Source organism: Zootoca vivipara, chromosome 1 (genome assembly GCF_965207765.1).
Source record: "Zootoca vivipara chromosome 1, rZooViv2.hap1.1, whole genome shotgun sequence".
In the NCBI taxonomy this organism is placed as follows: domain Eukaryota; kingdom Metazoa; phylum Chordata; class Lepidosauria; order Squamata; family Lacertidae; genus Zootoca; species Zootoca vivipara.
Window position 1 is genome coordinate 42355823 of NC_142582.1, and position 24121 is coordinate 42379943.

Genomic DNA, 24121 nt, shown 5'->3' on the forward strand with positions numbered 1-24121 from the left:
GCTGATGAAACAATATTATTTCTTTCTTTCTTTCTCTTGTAGACTCTCTAACTGGTTGTACATACATGCTTGCTAAGCTAACCCTACTCAAAGTATAAAGGTGACCTCAAGCAACACAGTGCATATAGAATAAATTTCTAAATATGTTGAAACACAGGACCAAAGGTGTGATGCTGCAGCTTTTATCTTAGCATCAGGTGGGAATATGACCTCCCTCCTTACTGTTCCTTTACAGGAGCAAATGCTACATTGAACATGCCCATGCCAGAAGCGCGTAGCGTTCTTGTCACCACATGAAGGCCAGCCTTATACAGGTCTGAAGTGGGTCACTGGTGCCGTGAACTGATTGCACAGATTGAAGTTCAGTGGAACTGATCCCAATTCATCTCCAAGTTTTGCCTCAATCTTAAGTATTTCTGATAAATACCCAGAGATCCACTAATCCAAATGCTGAAACAGCATGATAAGGTTAATAATGCAAATCCTTCAAACTCTTTTAGCGGTAGAAACCAGGGAAGCAGGATTGAGGGAAGCTGTAGGAAAGGGAGAACAGGGATGCAGTCTGGTCAGCAACAAAGAACCAAAGACAAATTATGATATACGGGTCAGAGTTTGGGGAAGGGCTGAAGCTCAGTGATTGAGCACAGGTTTTGTATACAAAGGGTCCCAGATTCAGACTTTGGTGCCCCCAGGTAGGTGCCCTGAGAGAGACTCCTGTGTGGCACTATGGAGAGCCAGCCAGCATAGACAAGACTGAAATAGGCAGACTGATAGTTTTACTTAGGGCAACTTTCTGTGTTCCTATGCTACCAGTATATCCTCGGGTACTTTAATTTGGCTTTGTTCTGAACAGATAGTTAACACCCCGACCCCAGTAAAATGAGTCATTTATTCTGCTCCTTCTGACAGCATGCTCTAGCTGAAATTGGGCCATTCCCCTTCCCTATCCATTTGAGGCAAAAGTCATGCATGTTTGAGCTGCATTAATAAATATGTGATTTCACCCCTCAGATAGCTTGATGGTTGTCAGGGGAACATATTTTAAGCTCCCTGAAGCACAAACAGGTTGCTTTTGTTCACATTAGGCATGTGAGCTATTGACTTCTGTGGGTGTGTTAAGTTTGCTACCTACACTTTCAAAGCTACATGTGGTTTGTTTGTGGCACCCAGCTGTCTGCTGTTTGTTTAAAGCTTCAGCGAACCCATTCAGAATAAACCTGAATTGATTACCTGATACAATTTAAGGAGAAAGATTGCAGGTAGGAACTATACATAATCAGAACCAGCATACAGTATATGCTTGGTTTTCCAGTGATCAAGAAAATCAGAAACCATCTAGTAGATATTACTATGTACTGTAGAACACCAGGAGCCATGGAGGGAGCTGAATATTTGTGGCCACTAACCATTCAGTTAAGGTCAGTATTTTCCATGTATTTTTATGTTTCCCTGGATTATAAAGTGTTGTGAATGAATAATAAGGGGAGGGTGTGCATGCAACTGAATGCACTCCCTGAATGATGATAGGGCAAAGTTGACTGAACCTATTATAAGACAAGATGGCCTAACCTTATTCATCTTGTGTGTGGTAGAAGATATTAAGATCTTAATTCTCTGCCAAAGTTCAAGAGTGCCCAGCTGTACTGGAAATAGGTAACCCTCTTTTTATGTTTCCTATGTGAATAGAAGGCAGGAGCACTAATTAAAACCCTTTAACCATCATTAACCAACTAGTATCAAGTGCCATGTAAATCAATACTTTGTAACCCAGCCACATCCTTCGCTTGAAACATGTAACCTGTCACATCATATGATGAAGGAGGTGTGGTGGTTCACCTATCTCTTAGTGTGAGAATTATCATGGTTTGGTAAAACTTAAGATAAGACCTTTCATCATCACCATTAAAAAAAGTGTTTGACATTGTACTGGCTTCTCTTCTTTCACATGTAGTATTTAGTTACAGGTAGGTAGCCGTTTTGGTCTGCTGTAGTCGAAACAAAATTTAAAAAATATTTCCAGTATTTAGTTTGGTCACTAGAGGGAAACAGCAGCTAAATAAAATAAATATACGTTTCTCTTTTGGTTTTAGTGTGTTTCAGGTGTAAGAACTTGATTCATTTTATTTTATTGTGTTTGCCTAAATATTAATGCTGGGAAACTATTAAAGAACAGACTGCACCTATTGCTGGAAGTTTTGAAAGTAGCCTGCTAGGGAAGACACATACTATCCATATGCAAAGAAATAATTTAAATTTTGTAATCAAGAAGCCCCTAGGTAAACATATAAATACAGATAGTTATTTCACTTTTCATAATAATAATAAAAAATCTTTAATACGGTCAAAGACCAGCAAGACTTTTCATATTAAAAGTTCAAGGTTTTCTAATGCCTTGTCTATTAGAAACTGTTAGCCAATCTAGTATACTGTATATTATATAGCCTAATGTACATAAATATTATATATTGCACAGAAATATATATTTGAAACCTGAAAGGCAAAGAATGTTAACAATCATCATATGGAAAGCAGCTGTCAGGCTCACAACGGAAACTATTGGTATCCAGCCAGGGCTCTTCAACTGCTGCCTTGTGAAAGAGCCTTTATTTCTAATGTATTGCAAGCCAAAAGTATGCACATTTTTATAGGAGGGAAATCACTAGATGCATGGTAGAGAACCTGTGACCATCCGGGTGTTGGATCCAGATGCATTCAACTCCCAGCATCCCTTATTATTGACAACCCGGACTGAGGCTGATAGGAAACTGAAATGCAATAATGCCTGCATGCCTACAGGTTCCCCACTCCTATGTACTAACTAGGACATCACAGAGACTAACAGCAAAACTGTGTGCATTTTACTAGGAAGTAAGCTCCATTGTCTATAAACAGGCTTACTAGGGAGTATGTTTAGTATTGCAGTCTCAATTGTTTTAGATCTCATAGGGAACAGCCTATTTCATCAAGGATAGCAGGCATTGTGCATAATGAAAAGTCATGCAGTGTCACACAAGGATGAATGATGAATGCTCCTCCTTCTGTGAGAGTCCACTGTGTTTTTGCAGTATAGGTAGCATCCCAAGGCAGCAAGATCCATGGCTTTGTCTTACTGAGTGGCATATAGGAATGGCTGAACTTCTAGGGCAATGTAAGAGTGTAGAACTGGTGGTACCTTCCAGATGGCTTAGATACCTTCTACCAACTCTAAGGGCTCTGAAAATATCAAGAATAGGCTCTTCTACACTTGTCTTTCATATTTAAATTGGCTTTATCTTTAGCTGAAAAGAACAAAATAATTTGGCTTTTTAAAATATAAGTTTAGCTTCGATCAAGCATGTTCTGGTCCAAAGTCTTATACGTCGCAATTGGCTAGCCTTTTGAGATGCCACAAGATCCATTGGGTTGCAGCCAGCTAAGTTAGAGCACGCTATTTAAATGAATGGACCTAAGTTAGCCATGCCCATTAATTTCAATGGGTTTAGTCTGGGTCGGGCTAAAAAGTGCCCACAAGCCCTTTGTTTTTATTTTGCTGCAACAGACTGGAGCTGCTGGGGCAGCAGAGAACGTCGTGAACAATGCGGAGCAGACGAAAACGAAAATATAAGAGGCTGTTGTGTAAAAATAGATCTCCATACACCCAGAAGTGGGCGCAGAGGGCGCGTTGGCGTGCAGCTGAGTGCAGCTTGCTCCAAGTTCGGTTTCTTCCGCAGAAATAAGAGGATAAAAAAACCTCCAGTGTTTGATTTAAAGGCCCTTCTGGTGTTTTAGGCAGGTATTATTATCACCGTTCGTTATTAACTCCTCCTTCCTGTAAGGGCAGCCCTCCCCCGTTTCCCTTAACAAAGATGGCGCCCCCAGCGCTCACGCCCGCCCTCGGCCTTCACGGGGCGGAGAAACAGGGACGAAAGCGGCGGGGAGCGGCTAAGCCTGACCCGGAAGGGGTGGGAGCGGCTCTGCTACTGCTGCTGCTGCTGCTGCTGCCCTCGGTTCGTGTGGGCTGGGAGCTGCGCCGCTGCTGCTACTAGTCCTGAAAGACGGAGCCTGGCCGAGTGAGGGAGGGGGCTGCAGGAGGGGCGTTTGCTGTTCATGGTGAGACACAAGCCCCAGGCAGGCAGGCAGCCTCTGGGGGAAGGAGGTACAAGACCCAGGCGGCCACCCTCCTTTCGGCGCCAGCATCCCGCCTCTCTGAACAATTGAGGAATTTCCCGCTGCCTCCCCACCACTTATGCGCCCCCCGTGGGATACTAAGGTGCGCGGAGCTGCTCCCCCGGTTTAAACACGCCTTGGGAGCGAGTGCCTGGATCCCACCCCCCTTCCACGTTGCCAACGCAGCTGGCTGCCCTGCTCCCGATTCATTCTCTGGGTGTTCAGGAAACTCTTCTGTTGGATCCCTGGCCTTTCCCCCAGACCTGGCCTTTCCCCCTCCATATTTTCCCTTTCCACCCTTCAAAGCTGCCTTTCGAGCTTATTTCCATATACTTCCTTGCTTCCTCTATGGCCCACATTTTGCCCCATTCACAAAAGTTCCACTTTGGAGTGACCCCTGGTTTTTTCTAAGGATACTTGACAGTTTTCCTCGAGCCCTTGTTGACTTGGCTTGTTGCTGCTACATACAACCTTGCACTCTCCCACCCTTGGGTGGGTGGGGGCCTGACAGGCCCCACCATGCAAAGTGGGGAGCCTGTGTCTACGGCTCCGGCAGCGCCACCGGCAGCGATGAAAGTGTCCGAAAGCGAAGGCAAGCTGGAGATTTTGATCCCAGCCCAGAACTGCACAAGCAAGAGCAGCAGCAGTAGTGGCATCAGCAGCAGTGGGATCAGCAGTAGCAGAGGAGGAAGCACTACCAAAAGCTGGCAGTATAGGTGAGTATCTCTGCTGAAGCCTAGTGGGGACTAACTTGTTGGTATCCCAAGTGGGTTGGTGGTTCTTTTTTTAGGGTGTTGGGGGGAGGAGTATTGAGAAATGGGAAGTATACACCTAAAAGCACCCATGTGTGTCTGATAAAGTTTCTGGTGCAACTGAACTTTTTCACCCCAGAGGCCTAACTCTAAAGTTGCAAGTCTTTTATTCTGGAGGGCTTTGGAATGATAACACAGTAAAATGTGATGGGCCGGAATGTACATTTCTAAATATGCCGGAATACTGAGTGGGCACATGTGGTGGAACTGCGTTCTTCTGCCTGTTTACCATTGCACTTCTTTGGGTTGTACTTGAAAGCATTTTGTGCTTTGACAAATTTATAAATCGTGCCTTGGCAAGAGCTGCTTACATATTTGGGTATATACAGGTAACTCACAAATTACATGCTTTTAACTAGTGTTCACTCATTTGCCAATTAAAAAAAATTAATGGAAAGGGGGCAGGCATCTGGGATTAAAAACTTTGGGTTCAATGGCGGGTGGAACTGCCAATGTGTTTGACTATACATGTATATGATTTTGATTTTAGGCGCTACTCCTGGAACATAACTCCAGAGTTAGTTGAGAGTCACCTGCATGCCTAAAAATAGCAGCTTTGTACCCAGTGTTGCTTGGGAATTCTAAGAAGCCCCCCCCCCCAAATCAGTACAATTTTGAAATCAATGACTAAAATCAGTGCAGTTTTGATTCAGTCTCCCATTCTTATTCAAAATAGCATCCAGTTATATCCAAACATAGATGAAAACCTGCTCCTTGATCTCAGAAATGGTTTTGCAAAATTTGGTTATAATATCTTAAGAGGTGTCCAAATGCAAGCAACTTTTCAAAATATATAGTAGATAAATGTAGAAATGCTTCCACTGATAAAACAATCAGGAAAGCATAACATTGAATTTCTCCCAGTGTGTGAAATGACACTGAGATTTGTGCAAAATAGCTATTTTGTTTCTTTCTAGATTTTACTATATGCCCTGTTCCTTGATGTAAGGAAACAAAAATGAATACACATCACCCCAAAACAGGCATTTCATTAATTCACATTAAGTTGATTTTTAATATTTACAGTCAGTTAATATCTGGTGGCGGGTGGCGCTGTGGGTTAAACCACAAAGTCTAGGGGCTTGCCAATCAGAAGATCGGTGGTTCGAATCTCTGTGACCGGGTGAGCTCCCATTGCTCGGTCCCTGCTCCTGCCGACCTAGCAGTTTGAAAGCACGTCAAAGTGCAAGTAGATAAATAGGCAGGAAGGTAAACAGCGTTTTCGTGCGCTGCTCTGGTTCGCCAGAAGCGGCTTAGTCATTCTGGCCACATAACCTGGAAGCTGTACGCCGGCTCCCTCGGCCAGTAAAGCGAGATGAGCGCCGCAACCCCAGAGTCGGTCACAACTGGACCTAACGATCAGGGGTCCCTTTACCCTTTACCTTTAATATCTGGTGTAGTCAACAACGCTGAGCTCAATAGACTTGGTATAAGGGAGTTTCGCATAAGATTGATTTGTGAATTGCAGGTGTTCTATAAATCAATAGTGTAATCATATCCATGCGTACTAGGAAATAAACCCCAATGAATTCGCTAAATGTATCTACTTTGATGCTCCTTAAATACCTTGTCATTGTGTTTCCTTTCTAAAGCAATTGTGAGAAAGTATGTTTAGGGAATGGTTTTTTTATTTTTAATGTCAGGACATTGCTAAGCACCAGCTGACTGTGTTTACAGCATGTCACTTCAAATTTTCACTTCTAATGTTACATTACACTTTTTCCTCCTAAATTGCCAGCACGTTACTCCTTGGAGCTGTTACAATTTTCTTTGAATGTGGTAAATTATTTCATACATGACAAAATGAAACCAATGACTTAGTTCTTGGCATTCATCTGGTTCAGACAGAATGCTAAATTATAGTTTAGAATTCCATACACAAACCTGCTTCCTCCTCAATTGAACATGGAGCTGTAAGGAGGAAATTGGGCGCATCCACTTTCATTTTAAACCAACTGTGTTTCATCCAAAGCAGGGACTGCAGTTGTAACTGCAGTTGTATTTACACCAGTGTGGTGTAGTGGTTAAGAGTGGTAGACTCGTAATCTGGGGAACCAGGTTCACGTCTCTGCTCCTCCACATGCAGCTGCTGGGTGACCTTGGGCTAGTCACACTTCTCTGAAGTCTCTCAGCCCCACTCACCTTGCAGTGTTTGTTGTGGTGGAGGAAGGGAAAGGAGAATGTTACTGGTAGCTGCTTTAAGACTCCTTAGGGTAGTGATAAAGTGGGATATCAAATCCAAACTCTTCCTCTTCTTCTCCAGATGTTGTTAGACTGCCCCTCCCAGCAGCCCCAGCCATGACCAGTAGTCAGAACTGATTTAAGTTCAACAACATCTGGAGTGCTGGTTTAAACTAACCACAGTTTGGACAAAATTACAAACTGCAATTAGTTTAAAATAGAAGCACTGCTTCCCAACTTCTCATGGTTGCATTGGAGCAGAAGAGTAAAAGTGGCAGATACATGAACCTGAGACTGAGCAATTCTGGTAAGGTTGAGCAAACCAAACTATGATCTCCCACTTTAGACATACTAAGCCATGGATTGTGTTTTGTTGCTCCCACACTTACAGAGGGAGGAATCTCCCAAGTTCATGGTAAATCATGAACTATGTCAGCCTACTTAAAGAGTCTGCTCTTTGATTCAGGCTTGGTCTGATCTGTAAGCTACAACTTTTCATTATCATGAGCCTCACTCACCTGGGAGTTCAGGTTGCTCAAATTCTGCTAGTTTACAATATTTGGAAATCAGTATTCTTTGAAAGGTAACTTTTATACCAGCTTTGAATATAATGTTTGCCTTTTTCGGTCAAATAATGCTAGGCAGAAATTTTATTTCACTGTCTAGTATTGACTTGGAACATCCCAGAAGGATACAATGCATGAGGGAAAAGTAGTTACAAAGTAGGAAATAAGCCCTGCTGATAGATCGCATAGCAAGTAATGTTTCTTAATCATGACTTCATACACTGCAGCCCACACACTGCAGCACTAAAGCTTCAAAAACTTTATAAAATTGTGCTAAACTAGACACATTTCCTTACTTGCTGTACCTTCTTGACTGCAGAACTTTGGTTTCTTTGTAACCTCTGGATTATTATTATTTTTTAGATGCTAGAATAGTGGAAGGGGGGGAAGAGAGTGGTGTAGAGCTAATTTAATTAGGGTCAGGAAGTGGTTAATTTACTATGTATTTCATTTGTATAGCACTCAAAATCAAATCCATCCCAAACTGGGTCTGTAACACAACTACGTGTTTGTTGTTGTTTGATTGCCATCAAATACTCCATGGAGCCAATAATGTATTGTTGTTGTTAGTGATCTAGCTATATGTGTGTGTGTGTGCGCGTGTGTGTGTGCATTTGATGTCTTGATGATAGGCAGGAATGAGGGCTCCTTGCTGTTCAGTCCCATAGGAGTACAGGTATCTTAAATTCGTGACCTTACAGAAATGGGCTTTTATGATATCACTGCTGAAACAGACATACGGTAAAACAGAATGGGTGTGAGTGCCTGTGGATTTTTAAGGGAGCGGCTTAAATTCGGGTATTGTATTTTTTTATTTTTTCCCTCTTGAATTTTAAAGGTGCGGCTTATATGCTGGCCAATACGGTACTGTATCTAAATCAGTTTCCCCATACCTGAACCAATTGTGTACCATTGTGGATATGCACATATCCTTTGCTACTTAAACAAGAAATTAGTTTTTAGACAATAAATTACAATGCTTCCAAAGTTTCTCCAGGTATGGTGGGATAGGGAAAGGAGATATTTGCCATGGGCATCTACTGTCACACTAAAAAATGCAGATATCTGTTGCAGTTGTGGTAGCCACACTGCGGAGGGCTAGTTACAGCTTTTGCCATGTCTCTCCTTGAAATGTTACAAAAAGCTGTAAAATCACGATGACCAGATATCATGGGTGAAAGAGAGGGGCAGAGTGTGGCAATGATAGCTCTACAATACCATATCCAGTTCTTTAAAAAGCCATTGTTTGTGCACAGCCTTTACATTTGTAAGCTTTTTAGGTGCAATGAGAAGGGCTATGCATTTACATTAAAAGCACGGACTATGAGAATTTGGGTGTGGAGCTAGGTACACCCTACTCAGGTGTCATTAAAACCTAGATACAGTATATAACACATAAGCAGAGATTTTAGGGATGTGTTGCTAGTTCCACCCACTGCCACCCACATGCTTTTCCTCTCATAGGCTCCCCACATTTCCCAAGGTTCTACATTGCATGTGATCATCAGTGAGCACAGAACACAAGAAAATCCTTGCTTGATCAGGCCAAAGACCCATCTAGCCCAGTATCCTGTTCTTACAGTGGTCAGCCAGGTGTCTGTGGAAAGCCTGCAAACAGGACATGGGTGCAGCAGCACTCTTTCTGCTTGTGCTTCCCTGCAACTGGGATTTAGAAGCATATAGGACTAGGAGTCTCCCCGCTTCAGATAAGGACAAAGCTAATATGCTTGTCTCCCCACTAATGTGTTCTGTTTCCAGATATGCATGATACTTGAATAGGGCTGCTTTAATGGTAATTTCTATTATTTTTTAAAAAATAATAATCTAATTTGTCTTATTTGGACTTGCTTGATCATATGTTGAAAACTAGCTGTACTGACCTTGACAAAGATCTTTCAACTGCAGAGGTTCTTAAGGAAATGATGTAGCTTGTGACTGAAAAGCAAAGCGTAACACATTAAAATGCTGCCTCTTAATATGCGCATCCAGTCCTTTTTTGAGAAATGTAATGCATATACTGAAGGCACCAGGCACCAGAAGCTTTGCTCAGAGACTATAGTTCAGCTGTAGGGCATATGCTAGGGATGGAGGAACTGTTTTCAACCTGAAGGCCACAGGTCAGTGGTGCACTGGGCCCAGAAGCAAAGCGTGGTGGAGCAATGGTTGTAAATCTTACCTTTCTACAGTAGGTTGCATTCCAGACATGGAAAAATCAGCCACACAACTCTGCATGCATACAAGCAGGAGACACATTCTAGAGAGACAAGTGCGCTTAAGGAAGGTGTGGAGCATGTCCGTATGGGGACATGGGCCACAGCGAGTTTGTCAAGGCTGGACAAAGAGGCACGGAGGGCTACCTGAGGCTTCCCCACCCTTAGACTATTCTTTCCACATAGAGGATGGGATATTCGGATAGGTAAGGGAAATGCCTTGAATAGCAACTGCCATTTCGGTGCAAGGCATGGATAGGGAATATGTTGCTCTCCAGTTTTTGTTGGAATCATCCATTCCCATTGGCCACAGCCAACATAGTTGGGAATCGAGGATGATTCCGGTATTAATGTACTCGAGGGCTGTATTATATTTTAAAAAATGAATCAAATTTAAAAGTTACAGGCAAAGCTAGATCTCTCAGATCTGGATGTCTTTTTCTTTTCAAATTTGGCTAGACTGAAATGCTTGCCACTGAAAGGTTCAAGCGAACCTTGTAGGTATGAGATAAGCCATAATTGCTATCTGTGCTTCTATGGCATATCCATTGTAGAGCCCTTAATGAATTACATCTACATTGGATTTGTATGTGATGTGATGCGCTGTATGGCAGTGTTGCAAACAAGTTTACAAAAGTTACTGGCTTGCATGCCCGTGCCTGCCTGTCTTAGTTTAGGCACATTGACAGCCAGAAATAAAAGGATAGAGACTTTTCTAACGTACTAAAGCTTCTGCAGGCATGGGAGCACATGAGGAGAAAACAGAATGATAATCTGTTTTTGATTTCTTTCCCATTTTCTTTTGAAATGATAAACAAACCTCACTTAACCCCACTGTACATAGTTACAACAAATACACATATATGTACCATTCCCCCAGTACGCTGCAGAGATATGAAAAAGAATCTCATAGGTTATATAGAAAGTTTCTAGGTTTACATTACAGTGGCCGTTTTTTAAGTCCTCTAGGATGGAAGTGAAAAGAGCTCATAAAAATCAATGGAGAAATTCAGGATTTTAGTGTAGGTATGATTTGGCAACTGGATGCCCCCCCTGCTACCCCCCCCCCCAAACGCTGAAAACTAGTACTGTAGTAAAGAGAGGCATTAATTCCCACTCTTTCCCACACAGGTTTGTCTTCTGCCCTGGGAGACAATGAAAAAAAGGCAATTGAAAATAGAAAGTGGTCCTGCTTTAGTCTAGCGGCTAGCCATTACAGCTATATAATCTACATGCCAGTTAACAGCTTCCCCCTTATTCTGGTGGCAGCTATCTTTGCTTAGGGAAAAGGCTCCACCCTGAAGACTCGAATCAGGGACTGACTATGTCTTTCAAGATGACTGACCCTTAACTGATCAATTTAAAGTAGCAATTTAAAAAGTAGTATATTCATAAAGACATAATGCATTTTGTCAAAAGGAGGAAGGACCCCTGAAATTTCCTTAAATTTAGAATTCCTTTGAAGAGACAAGGAAAAAACAGATATTATGAGGGAGCACAACAATTATTAAGAAGGGAAACTTGTATATTTCAACCATCTTTGTAATTGATCCATCTGAAATCTGGTCATATGGTACTTAGTGTGTAGACAGACACGCCATGCCAAATTTCAGGCAATGTGGATAAATATTCTGGAATTTATTAATATTTAGAACATTCCAGTTTTCTCATGATAGATTGCAGTTCAACCTGTCTGATTTAACTGTGCATGCAGTCTTCTCGTGCCTTTTGTATTTTTAGGCAGGTTCAGATTATTTATTAGATTAGATGGGAGAAGATAGCCCTGTAAGTAGAATAATAGAATCATAGAATTTTTGAGTTGGAAGGGACCACAAGGGTCATCTAGTCCAACCCCCTGCAATGCTGGAATCTTCTGCCCAACATGGGGCTTGAATCAATGACCCTAAGATTAAGTGTCTCATGCTCCACCGACCGAACTATCCCAGGGATAATGCACTACAGTTCTGTGTGTCAATGAGGAATGGGAAAGGGAAGGATGGCAGGACATGTGTAAGATCGCTGGCTGTTTTTTTAAATTATCAATATGACTGCCAGATTAAAGAAAAGTCTCTTTATTCCTGATGCTGAGTCTTAACAGTGTTGTTATATAGCCACAAATGCTATAATTCTCTCTGTTCTGGCATTTCATCACATATGAGGTTAGAATCTTGCCTAAGCCTGTACTGCACAGGTTATGTGGGTGTGAAAGCTAAATGCTGTACACACCAACTTAAGCCACTTCAAATGCTTGATTAAAAAATCCCTAAATCGTAGGCATCATCTTTGGCGAGTAAAATGGGAGTGCCAGGAGATTGCACAAAGACGTAGTTAAGTTCTAAACATTCAGTATCTATCAAATATCAAAGGCTGTCATCTTTAACTTGACCAGGCGAATACTGTGTGCATGTAACATGATTTTCAACATTTGTTTCATTTTGAATTTGGGACTAATTTGTCATCCTGTGGTTTCATCTTAGACCTGTGGTGTGACTCCATAGCATGACTATTTTGGGACAGCCCTTTTCATCAGAACCCCCCTTCTACAGAGCAATCAGAAACTTCAATGAGCTAAATGAAGTTAGAAGCACATAGGTCTGGGCAGTTAAAAAATGTTCGGAAATTCTAGGCACCAACATAACTTACATAGCATAATATTTGTCTGTTGGGGCAGTAAAAATAGAAAAGCAATGTTAAGGTCATTAAGATTCCTGCTGGGTCACACTGCTAGGCCAGTCAGAGGCTTCTAGGAATGCTGCAAGGAGGACATGAAGGCAATACCTGTTCCCCACCCCTGTTGTATGTATGTCCTCTTGTAACTTGGTACAGTATATTGTTTCTAAACCTGGAAGTTCAGTTGCGCTACAGGCAGTAGCTTGGTAATGGGCTGGTCTTCCATGAATCAATCTAAGCCAGAGGCTGTCATCACATCTTGAGAGCAAATTCCAAAGGTTTATATACATTACCTGAATAAGTATTTGTTTCTTTCTGTCCGGAACCTACTACCCATCAATCTCATTGACTTCCCATGTGTTCCAGTATTATGAAAGATGGAGAAAGATTTATCTCTCTCTATTTTCTCTATATCATTAATTGATACATTTCTTAAGTGTTCCTCCTTGCCCTTGCTTGTCTTTCTTCCCTAAACTAAAAAAGCCCCCAATGCTTTGGTGTTTCTTCTTAGCAAAGCCATTTTTCAGCTCTACACTATCCTTTTTGGGGAAATGGGGTGACTACAGTGGTACATGATAAAAAAATGAAAAAATTGTCCAGTGGCACCTTAGAGACCAACTAAGTCTGTTCTAGATATAAGCTATTACATGAAAGCTTATACCTAGAACAAACTTACTGTAGTTGGTCTCTAAGGTGCTACTGGATTATTTTTTAATTTTGACTGTGTCAGACCATGTAGGTCAGACCAGGTAGACTGCTACCTACCTGAATACAGTGGTACATGGTTTTCCAAATCTCACTACACCATAGATTTATATTGGGGCATTATGACACTAAGTGTTTTATTTTCAGTCTTTTCCCTAATGATGCCTAGATACTTTGTCTCTTTTACTGCCCCACAGCTGGTGCTATCGTTGCATTATCCATCTGAACCCAAATATTTCTTTCCTAGTTCAGATCCCATCAGTTAGTATAAATCTAAAAATGTGATTGTTTGTCCCACTGTGTATCAACTTACAGTTTACCAGTAAGTTGATACAGTTGGATTCTTGCAAACCTGACTCCAAGAAAAATAGGGAAAGGCACACTGGGTACAGTAGCTCATTTTAGAGTGATTGGGCTACTGGAAATGACTATGGGGCCAAAGAGTGTATTTGTATAATACTTACAATGTGCTCTGGGCAAAATCACATGTGTGGTTTAGCCCTTCGTAAGCGAGTGTCACTGTGTCCTTTTTAAGGTTGCAGGTCGTGAAAATGAAAATTGGGATGTTGGTTTCCTTAACACAGTTGTTGAATCTTTCCCAGTTTTTAACCCTGCGTTTCTTCATATTAGGGTATTGGATGGTGCATTATAATTCTATAGGTAGTAATAATTGACCTAATGGAGATTGGACTTTTGAGACTTTGCCAGAGCTTCCATTAGATTGAAAGTGTCTGCTGTTCTGATGAGTAAGGTGGTTTGTTTGCGTAATTTGTTGATGGCTAGTTTTCTCTGATGCTTTCAAAAATCCCAGCCTTCCCTTTCCTCCTTTCCTATTTTATTTTGTATCTCTTCCCTCACGTACAGTGTTCTGTTCTGATTTTTATTTTGACAAACTCCTCTTGGCTTCCACTTGCAAAAGACATTTGATTCTGACTGGTTCCCCAAGTTCAGTTTGTAGGCACCTCATGTTCCAAATAATGAAGTGTTTTTAGTTGTTTGAGCTGCTGAGACTGATGTTGTTAGGGCACAGAGCCTGTAGCATATTACCAGTAGTTTATCTGATGTAGATAGTATCCTACCCAGTGTACTTTAACCTTTGCACCAGTTTCTCATTCTCAGCTGGGAGCTTCAAAATGACGCTTGCATCTATTACCATGACCTGTTTATTTTTTTCCATGGTGTTTCTTAACATGATTGCTTTAACAGTCTGACCAAGTGGGCTCTGGCAAACGAAAGCTTATGCCACAATCTGTGTAAGTCTTTAAGGTTCCTTATTCCTTGTTCTTTCTGCTTTAAGACCCTTACCTGGTGATTCTGTGCTGAGCCAGGCATGTTTGCATTTCCTCTGCTGCCTTTCTTCTGGTCAGCTCTTCAGCTTATTTATTCATTTTGTCCTATACCTCTGAAAACAGCTCATAATTGGGTAGTGGGCTGGATTGTGACATCAGTAAGCAAGCTGCTTATCACTGGGATACCCCCACCCACCTTTTTGTCATGTTTCCATCTTGTGGATTTATTGGTTGCAGTGCTTTTGTCATGATTTATGGGTGCCCTACTTAAGATCGTACTTCCTGAAAATCAAGTTTCTGTTTAGTTGCTTTAAAGTGACACAGCTAGAACCAATATTGGTATTTTAAAATTAGAGACTAACTTTTCTAAAATAACTTTGATCTGAATCTTAGCTTCATAAGAAGAAGACAGTGAGGCTTCCACCAGTACTTTAATGTATGGAGTCCAAGTTGTTCATATGAGCTTTTCCAACCCCTCCCTATGCTACCGTGTGTGCTTTTACATTACCTAACATTGCTTTTGTCTGTCTGTCTGTCTGTCTGTCTCTCTCCATTTAACTCCCCTGTTCTATTTTTACGTCTGTGTTCCTTCAGACTTGCCCTTCCAAAGCTGTGACCTCTCCTCCTTTCATGAGTATTTACATCTTTCTACCATTCCAAGTCTCCACAGAAACACTATTTCTTACTGCATTTTACTAAATTCATGAGAACCTTTTTGGGTTAGTGGGGTATAAACTTTAATAAATTGACTTGTGTGTTCAACGATGTGAATATATATATATATTTCCTGACAAGGCTGCAGCCTGCTTTTAAGTAGCATAATAAGGGGAACTGTCTGTGAAGCATAATGTGAATGTACACTGCCATGTAAATAATAAGTAATGCACACCTGCAGATGAGGATCCCGTGAGATTTGTAGTGCTCTGACTGAGAGTTGCTGGGATGACCTTCAGGGCTTGAAAATCTGAACTGATAGACAAGATCTGTCACACTGGCATCTGATCAGACAGTCGTGTTAGCCGAAAAGATTGCGCAGTGTTGTTTTGTTTGTCTTTTTTACTTGCCTGCACTGGGGAAACAGCATTGTTACTTATCTGCTTTCTTGGTGGCTTCAGACACCTGTTCTAGAGATGAGAAATCCTTGGTGCTGTCTCCTCCAGTATGGACAGCAACAAGTACATGGATGACCCACTTCCCAAAGGCAAGAGACTGAGGCTGACTAGTGAACATCACTTGCACTTAGAGCCAGATCCTATGCATTTTTACTTTAAAAGTAAGTGTGCTTCAGACTGCAGCCTTGGACTAAGTAGTGCTTAGTGAGGCACTCTCAGCCACTCAGTGCTGCAGAAATTGACCATTGCTCCTGGAGGAAAGTTGTAGCTGCCTTGGGCTCTTCTTGGGAAGAAAGGCAGGATATAAATATAAGAAAATAAATAAAAGATCCAAACTAGGTGGGTGACCTGGCTTCATGGTTTTGGAAGCTCATTGGCTTTTGGAATTATGGTTGAAGCCAACCTTTAAGTTACTATGGTGCTGAACTACAATTCTCTTACAATTATACTTGGTAATGGTAACTATAAATGGTGATTGTCTTTGTGGGTTACCCTGAGCATTGTCCAATTTGTTCTCATCACTCTGAAAAAAACAAGTCTTACCAACTTGTGGTCTGTCTCATACAATACATCTTCTTTATTTCTTTTTCAACTTTCAACCAAATAAAAATAACAAAAATGTGCATATTTATTTGAGCAAGTGGCTTAGGCTGGAGATAAGCCCAGCAGCTGCCTAAGGCTGTGGCAGCGGTAGCAGCAGGAGGAGAGGCGGCGGCAGCAGCTGTGATGACCCCACCATCCACTTCTGGCCACTCGCTGCCTCGTGTGTGCAGTCTTCTCCCGCACAGCCTTAGTCTTAGTGGATAGTCTTAAGACAGCCCTGAGTTTAGCTTTATCACTATCTGACATTCTTTTCAGTCTCTCTGCAGGAACTACATTTGAATAATCTCTACTGAATTTGAAATGTGTTTCCTTAGTACAACTTCAGATTTTCAGCTTTTGAAAAATATGGCCACACGATACAATTGAAAAGAGGGGGGAAAGGACTGCTTCTCACATTAGCAGTGAAATCCTGTCTATACCTACTTAGAACTAAGTTCCACTGAGTTGCTCCCAAGTAAACATGCATAAGACAGCAGCCTAAATGTTCTGTGCACACACAAAAATGCACCAGAACTCTCTGTTCTTTTCCACTGCCTGTACACAGGGTGATAAATGTTCATCTGCCACATATTATATGTGCTGCAGCCTTTGGAATTGCAAAGTCTGAGAGGTTTCATTCCATGAGCTGCAGGCATGTACTGATATTGTGTGTGATATGTTTCAGGAGTGAATGCTGTAACTGAGTCCTAGTTCAGATCAAGTCCTGAAACCGCTGCTTCATTGAGCCATTTTGAAGTGGCCTTCGGTTATCTCGACACTTCACACTGCTCAGTTCAGAATTTAAAACATGCCTTAGATAGCAAGTCAGTGAGGGTTGTTGACTGTTGTGCCAAAGTAAGTGGAAGCATACAAGACTCTTAACTTGGTCATGAGGATGTGTAGACGCATGCTTATCATCTACAGACACCAACTAACCAATTCTGGGCAGGGTAGGAGGAGTTGGATATGTAAAAGGTGCTAGAAACAGACCTTGAGCACTAAGGCTTACTACCTTCTACTTAAAAACATGTTTCAGTTTCTAGCTGAGAGGAAATGAGTCTTTGTTTATGGGCTTGCTCCACTTTTCTATGCTTTTTCTTCAAAGACCCTTCAAAGGTAGGTTTCAGAGCCTGACAGGAGAGCTACTTTCTAAACGGTGCACGTTGGCCAGACATGTGAGCGATTTGTTTTAGAGCTGCAAATTGATTGTGAACTGTTTGCTTGTTCTAGGCTTCTCAGCACTGAGTAGGGAGTGTAGTTCCTCATTTTAAGCCCTTTAATTTCAGAGAGAGAGCACTAGTTCACGTGATTTGAAGCAGCGTGCTCTGGTCCATGGGGTCACGAAGAGTCGGACACGACTAAATGACTAAACAACAACAACAGGCAGCAGGGTTTAGCAATAGGAACTGACACAAATAAGTAGTTTTGTGTTGCAAAATCATGGTGTTGTGGGCTCTATTCCCTATCCTAACAGTGCTCTGCAGAGGATCTAATACTGCATTTCCTGCCTGTGATATAAATAAGTTGTACTGTTTTAGAACAGAGCTGTTTTGTAAGGGTCATTGCATTAGATCAATGGGTTTTAAAATGTGAGATATGGACAGCTGCCAAGGGAAGCATGAAAGTTTCCCTGATCTCTTCTTCTTGCACCTCTGATGGTTCCTCTCTCAGGACCAGTGGAAGAGTTATCAAACTCCCACACCTCTCCCAGTTAGGTGCAAGTCCTCCCCACTCTTCGCATTAAGCTTGGGGGATCAGCACAGCAAAGCAACTTGCGCCCCCCCCCCCCATAATTAGTTTGGTTTTCTACAGATAGATTAAAGCAGGGGTTCCCAACAAAATTTTCTCGAGGACCCCTCATCGAGCCGCTATTGTGACAAGGACCCCCATTAATTCCTAATCCTAAAATTAAAAAGTGAGAGCCAAATTAAGAGTCTTTTTATATTTTATATTTATACGTTTTTTACAGTTACGATTTAGGTTCAATGGACACTGACAAGATCGGTTCGAGAGTCACTGACTTACTTGCTTGAACATCAAATGCATTCTCTTCCTCTTCATCTGTAGGCCTTAGTCATTTTAACAAACCACTTTTTAACCAACGGTCCATTTTTAACTACGCGAACTGTAGCTTCCGCGAAAAACAACGCTTTGTTTACAAACACTACTGTTTTGCAAAGAGGCAGCGCGCGCAAGGGAGGAGGGAGGGGAATGGAGAAGACAGGGTACCTGCGCAGTAGCGCACAAATGAAGCCGACACGCGCAAAGCATCTTGGGGAGGTGAGCGTTAGTAGAATGCACGCGCTGCCTCTTTGCAAAACAGTAGTGTTTGTAAAGCGCCACCTAACAGCATACAGCAGAACTACTGCCTCTATCTAATTCTAGTTTTGCGCTAGACTCTGCTCATGCAGGAAGCGGCCAAAACAAAAAATCTGATATCATACGAAATATATTTAATATATTTTTTATTCTAATAGCATCTTGCGGACCCCTCTGGCATAGCTCGCGGACCCCTGGGGGTCCCCGGACCACCTGTTGGGAACCACTGGATTAAAGCATCACCTGGGCCAATGGGCTGTGCTCTTTTACTTTTCTGAAGCTTCAGTCCACTTTTCTTGGACCTGAAGTAAACAACCTACTGTCTCTTGTTTTTGCCTGTTACAGTTGAGAATGCTTAAAGGACAGTTTGCCAGTCTTGAGCTTTTTCTTACAACGGTTTTAGAAAATATGTTTTAGACTGGCCAGATCTTATTTGCTTGTGGTTACTGCCTGCTTTGTACTCCTCTCCTCTCTTGCAGGGGAAAGTTAACAGGAAAAGGGGTGGGATGAGTGTTTTGGTGAGTGCAGGAAGTACCCTCTTGTCCCTGTATGACCTCGGGGGGGGGGGGGAACAGTGCATTTTCTTCTGATACATACTGTTGTTTGTCTACCTTGCTGGTACATAATTATATCAAATTAATATAGTATTAGCAAAAGTAATGCTTTTGCTGAACCAGAGGAAGCTGGGACATAATGGGTAATGTTCAACTAACTTTTCCTGTCAAGGATTTCTTCTTGCACATTAGGACCTTGTCCTTCCCGCCCCGCCCCCACTGTATGCCTTGTACCCTCCTCAGATTGTTCCGGAGTGTTCAGGAAACCCCTGGAACAAATCTAGGGGGTGCATGGGAGAAGGCTCCATTGTGCAATTAGAAATCCTTGCACTGATGGAACATTCAATGTAGTGCCATGTTGGATAGAACCTCTTGTGTTCTATGTCATTTGGGTTGATTGCAGACAGACAGACAGACAGACAGACAGACAGACAGAGATGCTGTTACAAGTTCAGCTCATTCATTGTGATCCGCAGCCAATCACTGAGCAAGCAATATGTGGTTATATATTTTTTGTTAGACCTTGATGGCTAGAAAAATTTCCTCTAGCCTTTTGAAAAGAGACTTTCTTCAGCAAGTGGGAAGGGCAAAGAAAGAATCTGGTGAAAAATACCAGAGACAACAATGGAATGAAGCTTTTTGGCATATACAAGGGCCTAATGGACAAGAGTAAGGTGTATTTTTATTAGAAACACAGACACACAGCCTTTTTTATTACACACTCACACAGAGCCTACTCATTAAAAACCACAGTGGTGTACAACAGAATCATGAAAACATTGTAAAATTATAAAGATAACAAAATATGGAAGAAATGGCCAACACTTGGTCAAAATTATTCTCTAAAAGTTTTTGACAGAAGTGTTTTCAGTAGGCAACAAAACTGGTGGCTGTCTGATTTCAATAAAAGCATTGTTTCAAATTACTAGTCTCACTACTCCAGAAGGAATTCTATACTGCAGAATTCTATACAGTATTAGCTGCAGTTTCCAAATCAGCCTCATGGGTAGCCCATGCATTCCAATACAGTACTGTAGTCCAATTCAGCAGTTATGAAAGCTTGAACTGGGATACCAAGAGACTTTTTTTGTATTTTCCCTAATGCTTGTACTACTATGGTCAAGCTATGTCCATATGTAAATGGTCAATTCCATTGACTAAATCATCAAAACTAACATGATTAAATCTTAATACCCTGTTCCAGAATTATGATGTAAAAGAGAAAAGATGGTCAAAGGGATAACTATCTTTCTCCACGTTGCAACAAGCATTTTATATGAGCCAGATTTTAACACCATAGCCACCTGATTTATGATATACATGCCTGATTACTCTGCTGAGGCAGCCACTGATTCACACACTCATTCATCTTTACTACAATATATTTTCTGTCTGTAATTCGTCAATCTTTGCATCATGGATTTGGCTTAATTCTTTTGTTTCCGTATTTTCCGTTAAAAGAGTCAAGCCTCTGAACTACAACTTGCGGCAATTCAGTTGCACCTTAACAAATTGTGGCAAGGTAGTTCTATGTTGATATAATTTGAGAAAAACCACGTTCTGTGTCATCCAGCACTTTAAAAATATTGGCAGTTTGCTCCACTATGAGATGTGTTGCTCTGTCTCACCCTTGAAATGAGTAACGTTTCTGATTCTTTTATGCTCTTTCAATTATTCACACACCCTATGTATGCAGCTCTAAAGGAAGGCACTTTGATGTAGGCTTCTAAATGAAAAATAGGTCATTATATTTAGTAAATGCTTCAGTTCAGCTTGCATCTAGGACAGGTTCTGTGTTTTGCACATGAAATAGGCACCCAGCAATGCTGACTTGCTTAATAAGGTTGTGCCTAGTACAATATCTCTGTGCCCTTAGCTGTATGGGATATGCTGATTTTTTATTTTTATAAGTCTTTTAGAGTTTCTATGGATTTTAAAATATTTATTCCTGGTGTTCAGGCATGCAGGGGTGCTTTTCTCCCAAGTGACCATGGAGAAGCATTCATTTACCTTGACAACTTCCCACCAGAGCAGCATGGGATTCCTTGAATGGTAGATTTTCCAGTTTGATCATTTTATGCACTTTAACCAGGGCTCAAAATATCACTTAAGTTACATCAACCAATTTGGTGGGCCAGTTATAGGATCTGACTGGGGTTAGGAACCCAGAAATGGAGCTCTCCTTTTTGATGGGGCAAATCTCATAGGTAGATCAGGGATTGTTCTTCCATTCTTGAGTAACTCTGTGCTGGCATGTCAGGGTTTCATTCTGTCCTCTTCTGTTTAGTGTCCATGTGGACCTGCTGGAAGAGATTGCCAAAAGGATGGCAGTAACATATCAGTATACTTGCACTACACAGCAATATGTTTCCTTTACAGCGGATACAGTGATGGAGCAGTGTCTTAGCAGGCGCTGTTGGGCTGAAGAACAGACTATGCAGTTTATAGAATAGATGGTGGTGCTGATGCCAACTGGGAATCCATTCTCTAAAGGGAGGAGGGAGTCTGGTGTAGGTGCTGTGGTCCATTCATTAGTGGCCCAGGTACACTCTTTAGATTGGGGATAACCAATGCAGAAGGCCTTCCCTGGTGCTTCCAGGCACCATGGCGCCTATGAGTGCCAGCTTGGTATCCCTCAATATTTTGGGGTGGGGGGAGGGTGGGTTGAGCTGGGGTGGGCCTGCCGCCTTGGATTTGGTTGGTCTGCAAGGATTGGGGGGGGGAGAGAAAAATGGCAGGGATGACTTCCTTGCTTGCTTAGTGGCCCATCCATCCTCTTTGCTTGTTTCTTGCCTACTTGGAACTGGCAGAATAAAAATAATAATTTGAATAATAATGATTTTATTATTTATACCCTGCCCATCTGGCTGGGTTTCCCCAGCCACTCTGGGTAGCTTACAGAAGGCACTTGCTTCACCCCATGAAAGGACTGTGTGTTTTTAGAATTATGCAGTTGGGCACAGAGGGGTGTGTGTGTGTAGTGTCTTAGTAGGGAGGTATATTTGAATGTGTGGTTTGTGTGAGGGAGGGATAAATGCACTTGGGCAGAGAGGGAGAGGTGTGTGTGTGTGTGTGTGTGTGTGTGTGTGTGTGTGTGTGAGAGAGAGAGAGAGAGAGAGAGAGAGAGAGAGAGAGAGAGAGAGAGAGAGGTAGCCGCTTTTTACTATTTGCACCTAGTGAACTTACTTTATTAAGCTGAGATATGAAGGGTGTTCAGACGTTACATTCAACAAGTGTATGATCCGTGTACACAAAGAGTTGATCTGTACATTCACATATAACATTTAATAAGTGCACAGCCTACACAGATTGAGCTATATAAATTAGGAAGTGCACACTCCCACACAAACACTTGCACGTATGTAAAGATGACTTGCATCTGTGTTCAGTGCAACATGTAAACAAGCCTATGATCTTCTGAACCATGGCAGGGTTTCAGATCTTTCTTTTAGATTTTTGGAATTGCACCAAATACTCCATTTTCCAATGAGGGTCATAATTTATAATGTGCACTTAGAGGTTCCAAGAACAGTGTGTTTGGAAATGAAAACAACTCTTTCCTTAATTACTAGTGCCCAGTGATGGATTTGCTTAACTCCATTCTGTTAAGCCTGTTCTTTTTAGCCTTAGTTAAGAACAATTTTCATAGTGAAAAGTTGTCCAAGAGCCCAGACGTAATCTTGGGGGAAATTAGAAACCTTAAGTGTGTTGAGTAATTTAATCTTAATGTTGAAGCTTTATAAATGAGAGGTGCCGTGTAATTTTAATGCAGATTCAAAGTGGTTTCTGTGTCAGTAATGCTGGAATTGGCTCCCCTTAATCTGCAGTCTAGTAGGTGTAAAGCGTCTCCATTCTGAATCAACACTGCAAAGACAAGGAGAAGACCAAGCACTTGCAGCAGTCTCTCTTTCAGAGTCATTTGACATTAATGCTGACTTAGAGTCAGCTTCTAAAAATAAAGTTATTGGAAGAAGATTTAGGCTGCAAATATGAAATTGCAGAACTTCTACGTGAAATGTTTTCATTGTCATTATTACTCTTTTTCTGATGGACTTTGTTCTTATATTTGTCACAGTGACCACATGGAAAATATATCGGGCTATTTAATGAAATACACAAATCTTGTCACAGGCTGGCAGTACCGGTAAGTATGGTTTCTTAAAAATTCACTGTATTACCTAATGATGAAATGAAGTTGTCTTAATCGGTAGGCAGGGATTTGTTTTAAAATGCTGGACATAGTCAAGGGCTGTTTTTGTTCTGTTTTAGAAAACGATAAGCAAACTACAGATAAAGGCAGAAGTGTTGCATCAATAATCTCTTATTTTTGTGCCAGGCATTGATTGCCTGAGCTGTAAATGCCCTCATTTGACTAGCAGGTTTTGTGTGTTTCTGAGGAAAAACTCTGCTATGAAACACATTCGGAAAACCCAGAGCACAGTTAATATTTGGGAGTAAAGTGAAAATAATGAGGCATGCTTTGATTTCAAATGTTATATTGTACAGTACATTTGAAAAGCATAGTGTTTACAAGATAAAATACTGCATCCCTGTGGAATATTACAGATGGTATTCTGAGATACTTCTTGGAGAATATTTAGCATAACTAGTGTATTGCTATTGCAACCATCTTTTGGCCATCAGTATTTGGGGACATTTGAAAAAGGTTTGAAATGCTTGTTTTTCACAAATCTAAAGAGGCTTTGAGGAATTCAAATTTTTCTGCTGCTCCCAACCCCTGCAGTCTTTCCTTCCACCCCGAAAGCTCAGTGTTATTTCGATTTGACAGATTTGGGTATGCCGCTCCTTATTTTTTTCCGGCTCTCTGAAGTATGCACCATGTTTTGCTTCAAGTTAATCACATCAGTATATTTTAAAAACCTGTTAAATTTGCTTGGACTTTAGGGGAAGAATTAAAAAGTGAACCAAGCACTTCACCTTCCTTTTCTCTCCCAATGCCTTAGTTGTATTGCAT

The 24121-nt window shown here is 41.5% G+C and overlaps 1 protein-coding gene across 4 annotated transcripts in view; it reads left to right on the plus strand.

The window, feature by feature from the left end:
• Positions 1-3929: 3929 nt before the first annotated feature.
• The window catches only part of OSBPL11 (oxysterol binding protein like 11), a 44408-nt gene continuing 24216 nt past the window's right edge, over positions 3930-24121 (plus strand). The window contains exons 1-2 of one of the 4 annotated variants that reach the window (XM_035129540.3): positions 3930-4862; positions 23222-23290. In XM_035129540.3, coding sequence (XP_034985431.1) covers positions 4666-4862; positions 23222-23290 — 266 coding nt within the window. In that variant the 5' untranslated portion in view covers positions 3930-4665. Of the gene's footprint in view, positions 4863-14406; positions 14544-17220; positions 17390-23221; positions 23291-24121 lie in introns of those variants that run through there. The other 3 variants (XM_035129549.3, XM_088652270.1, XM_088652281.1) reach the window with 3 other exon arrangements.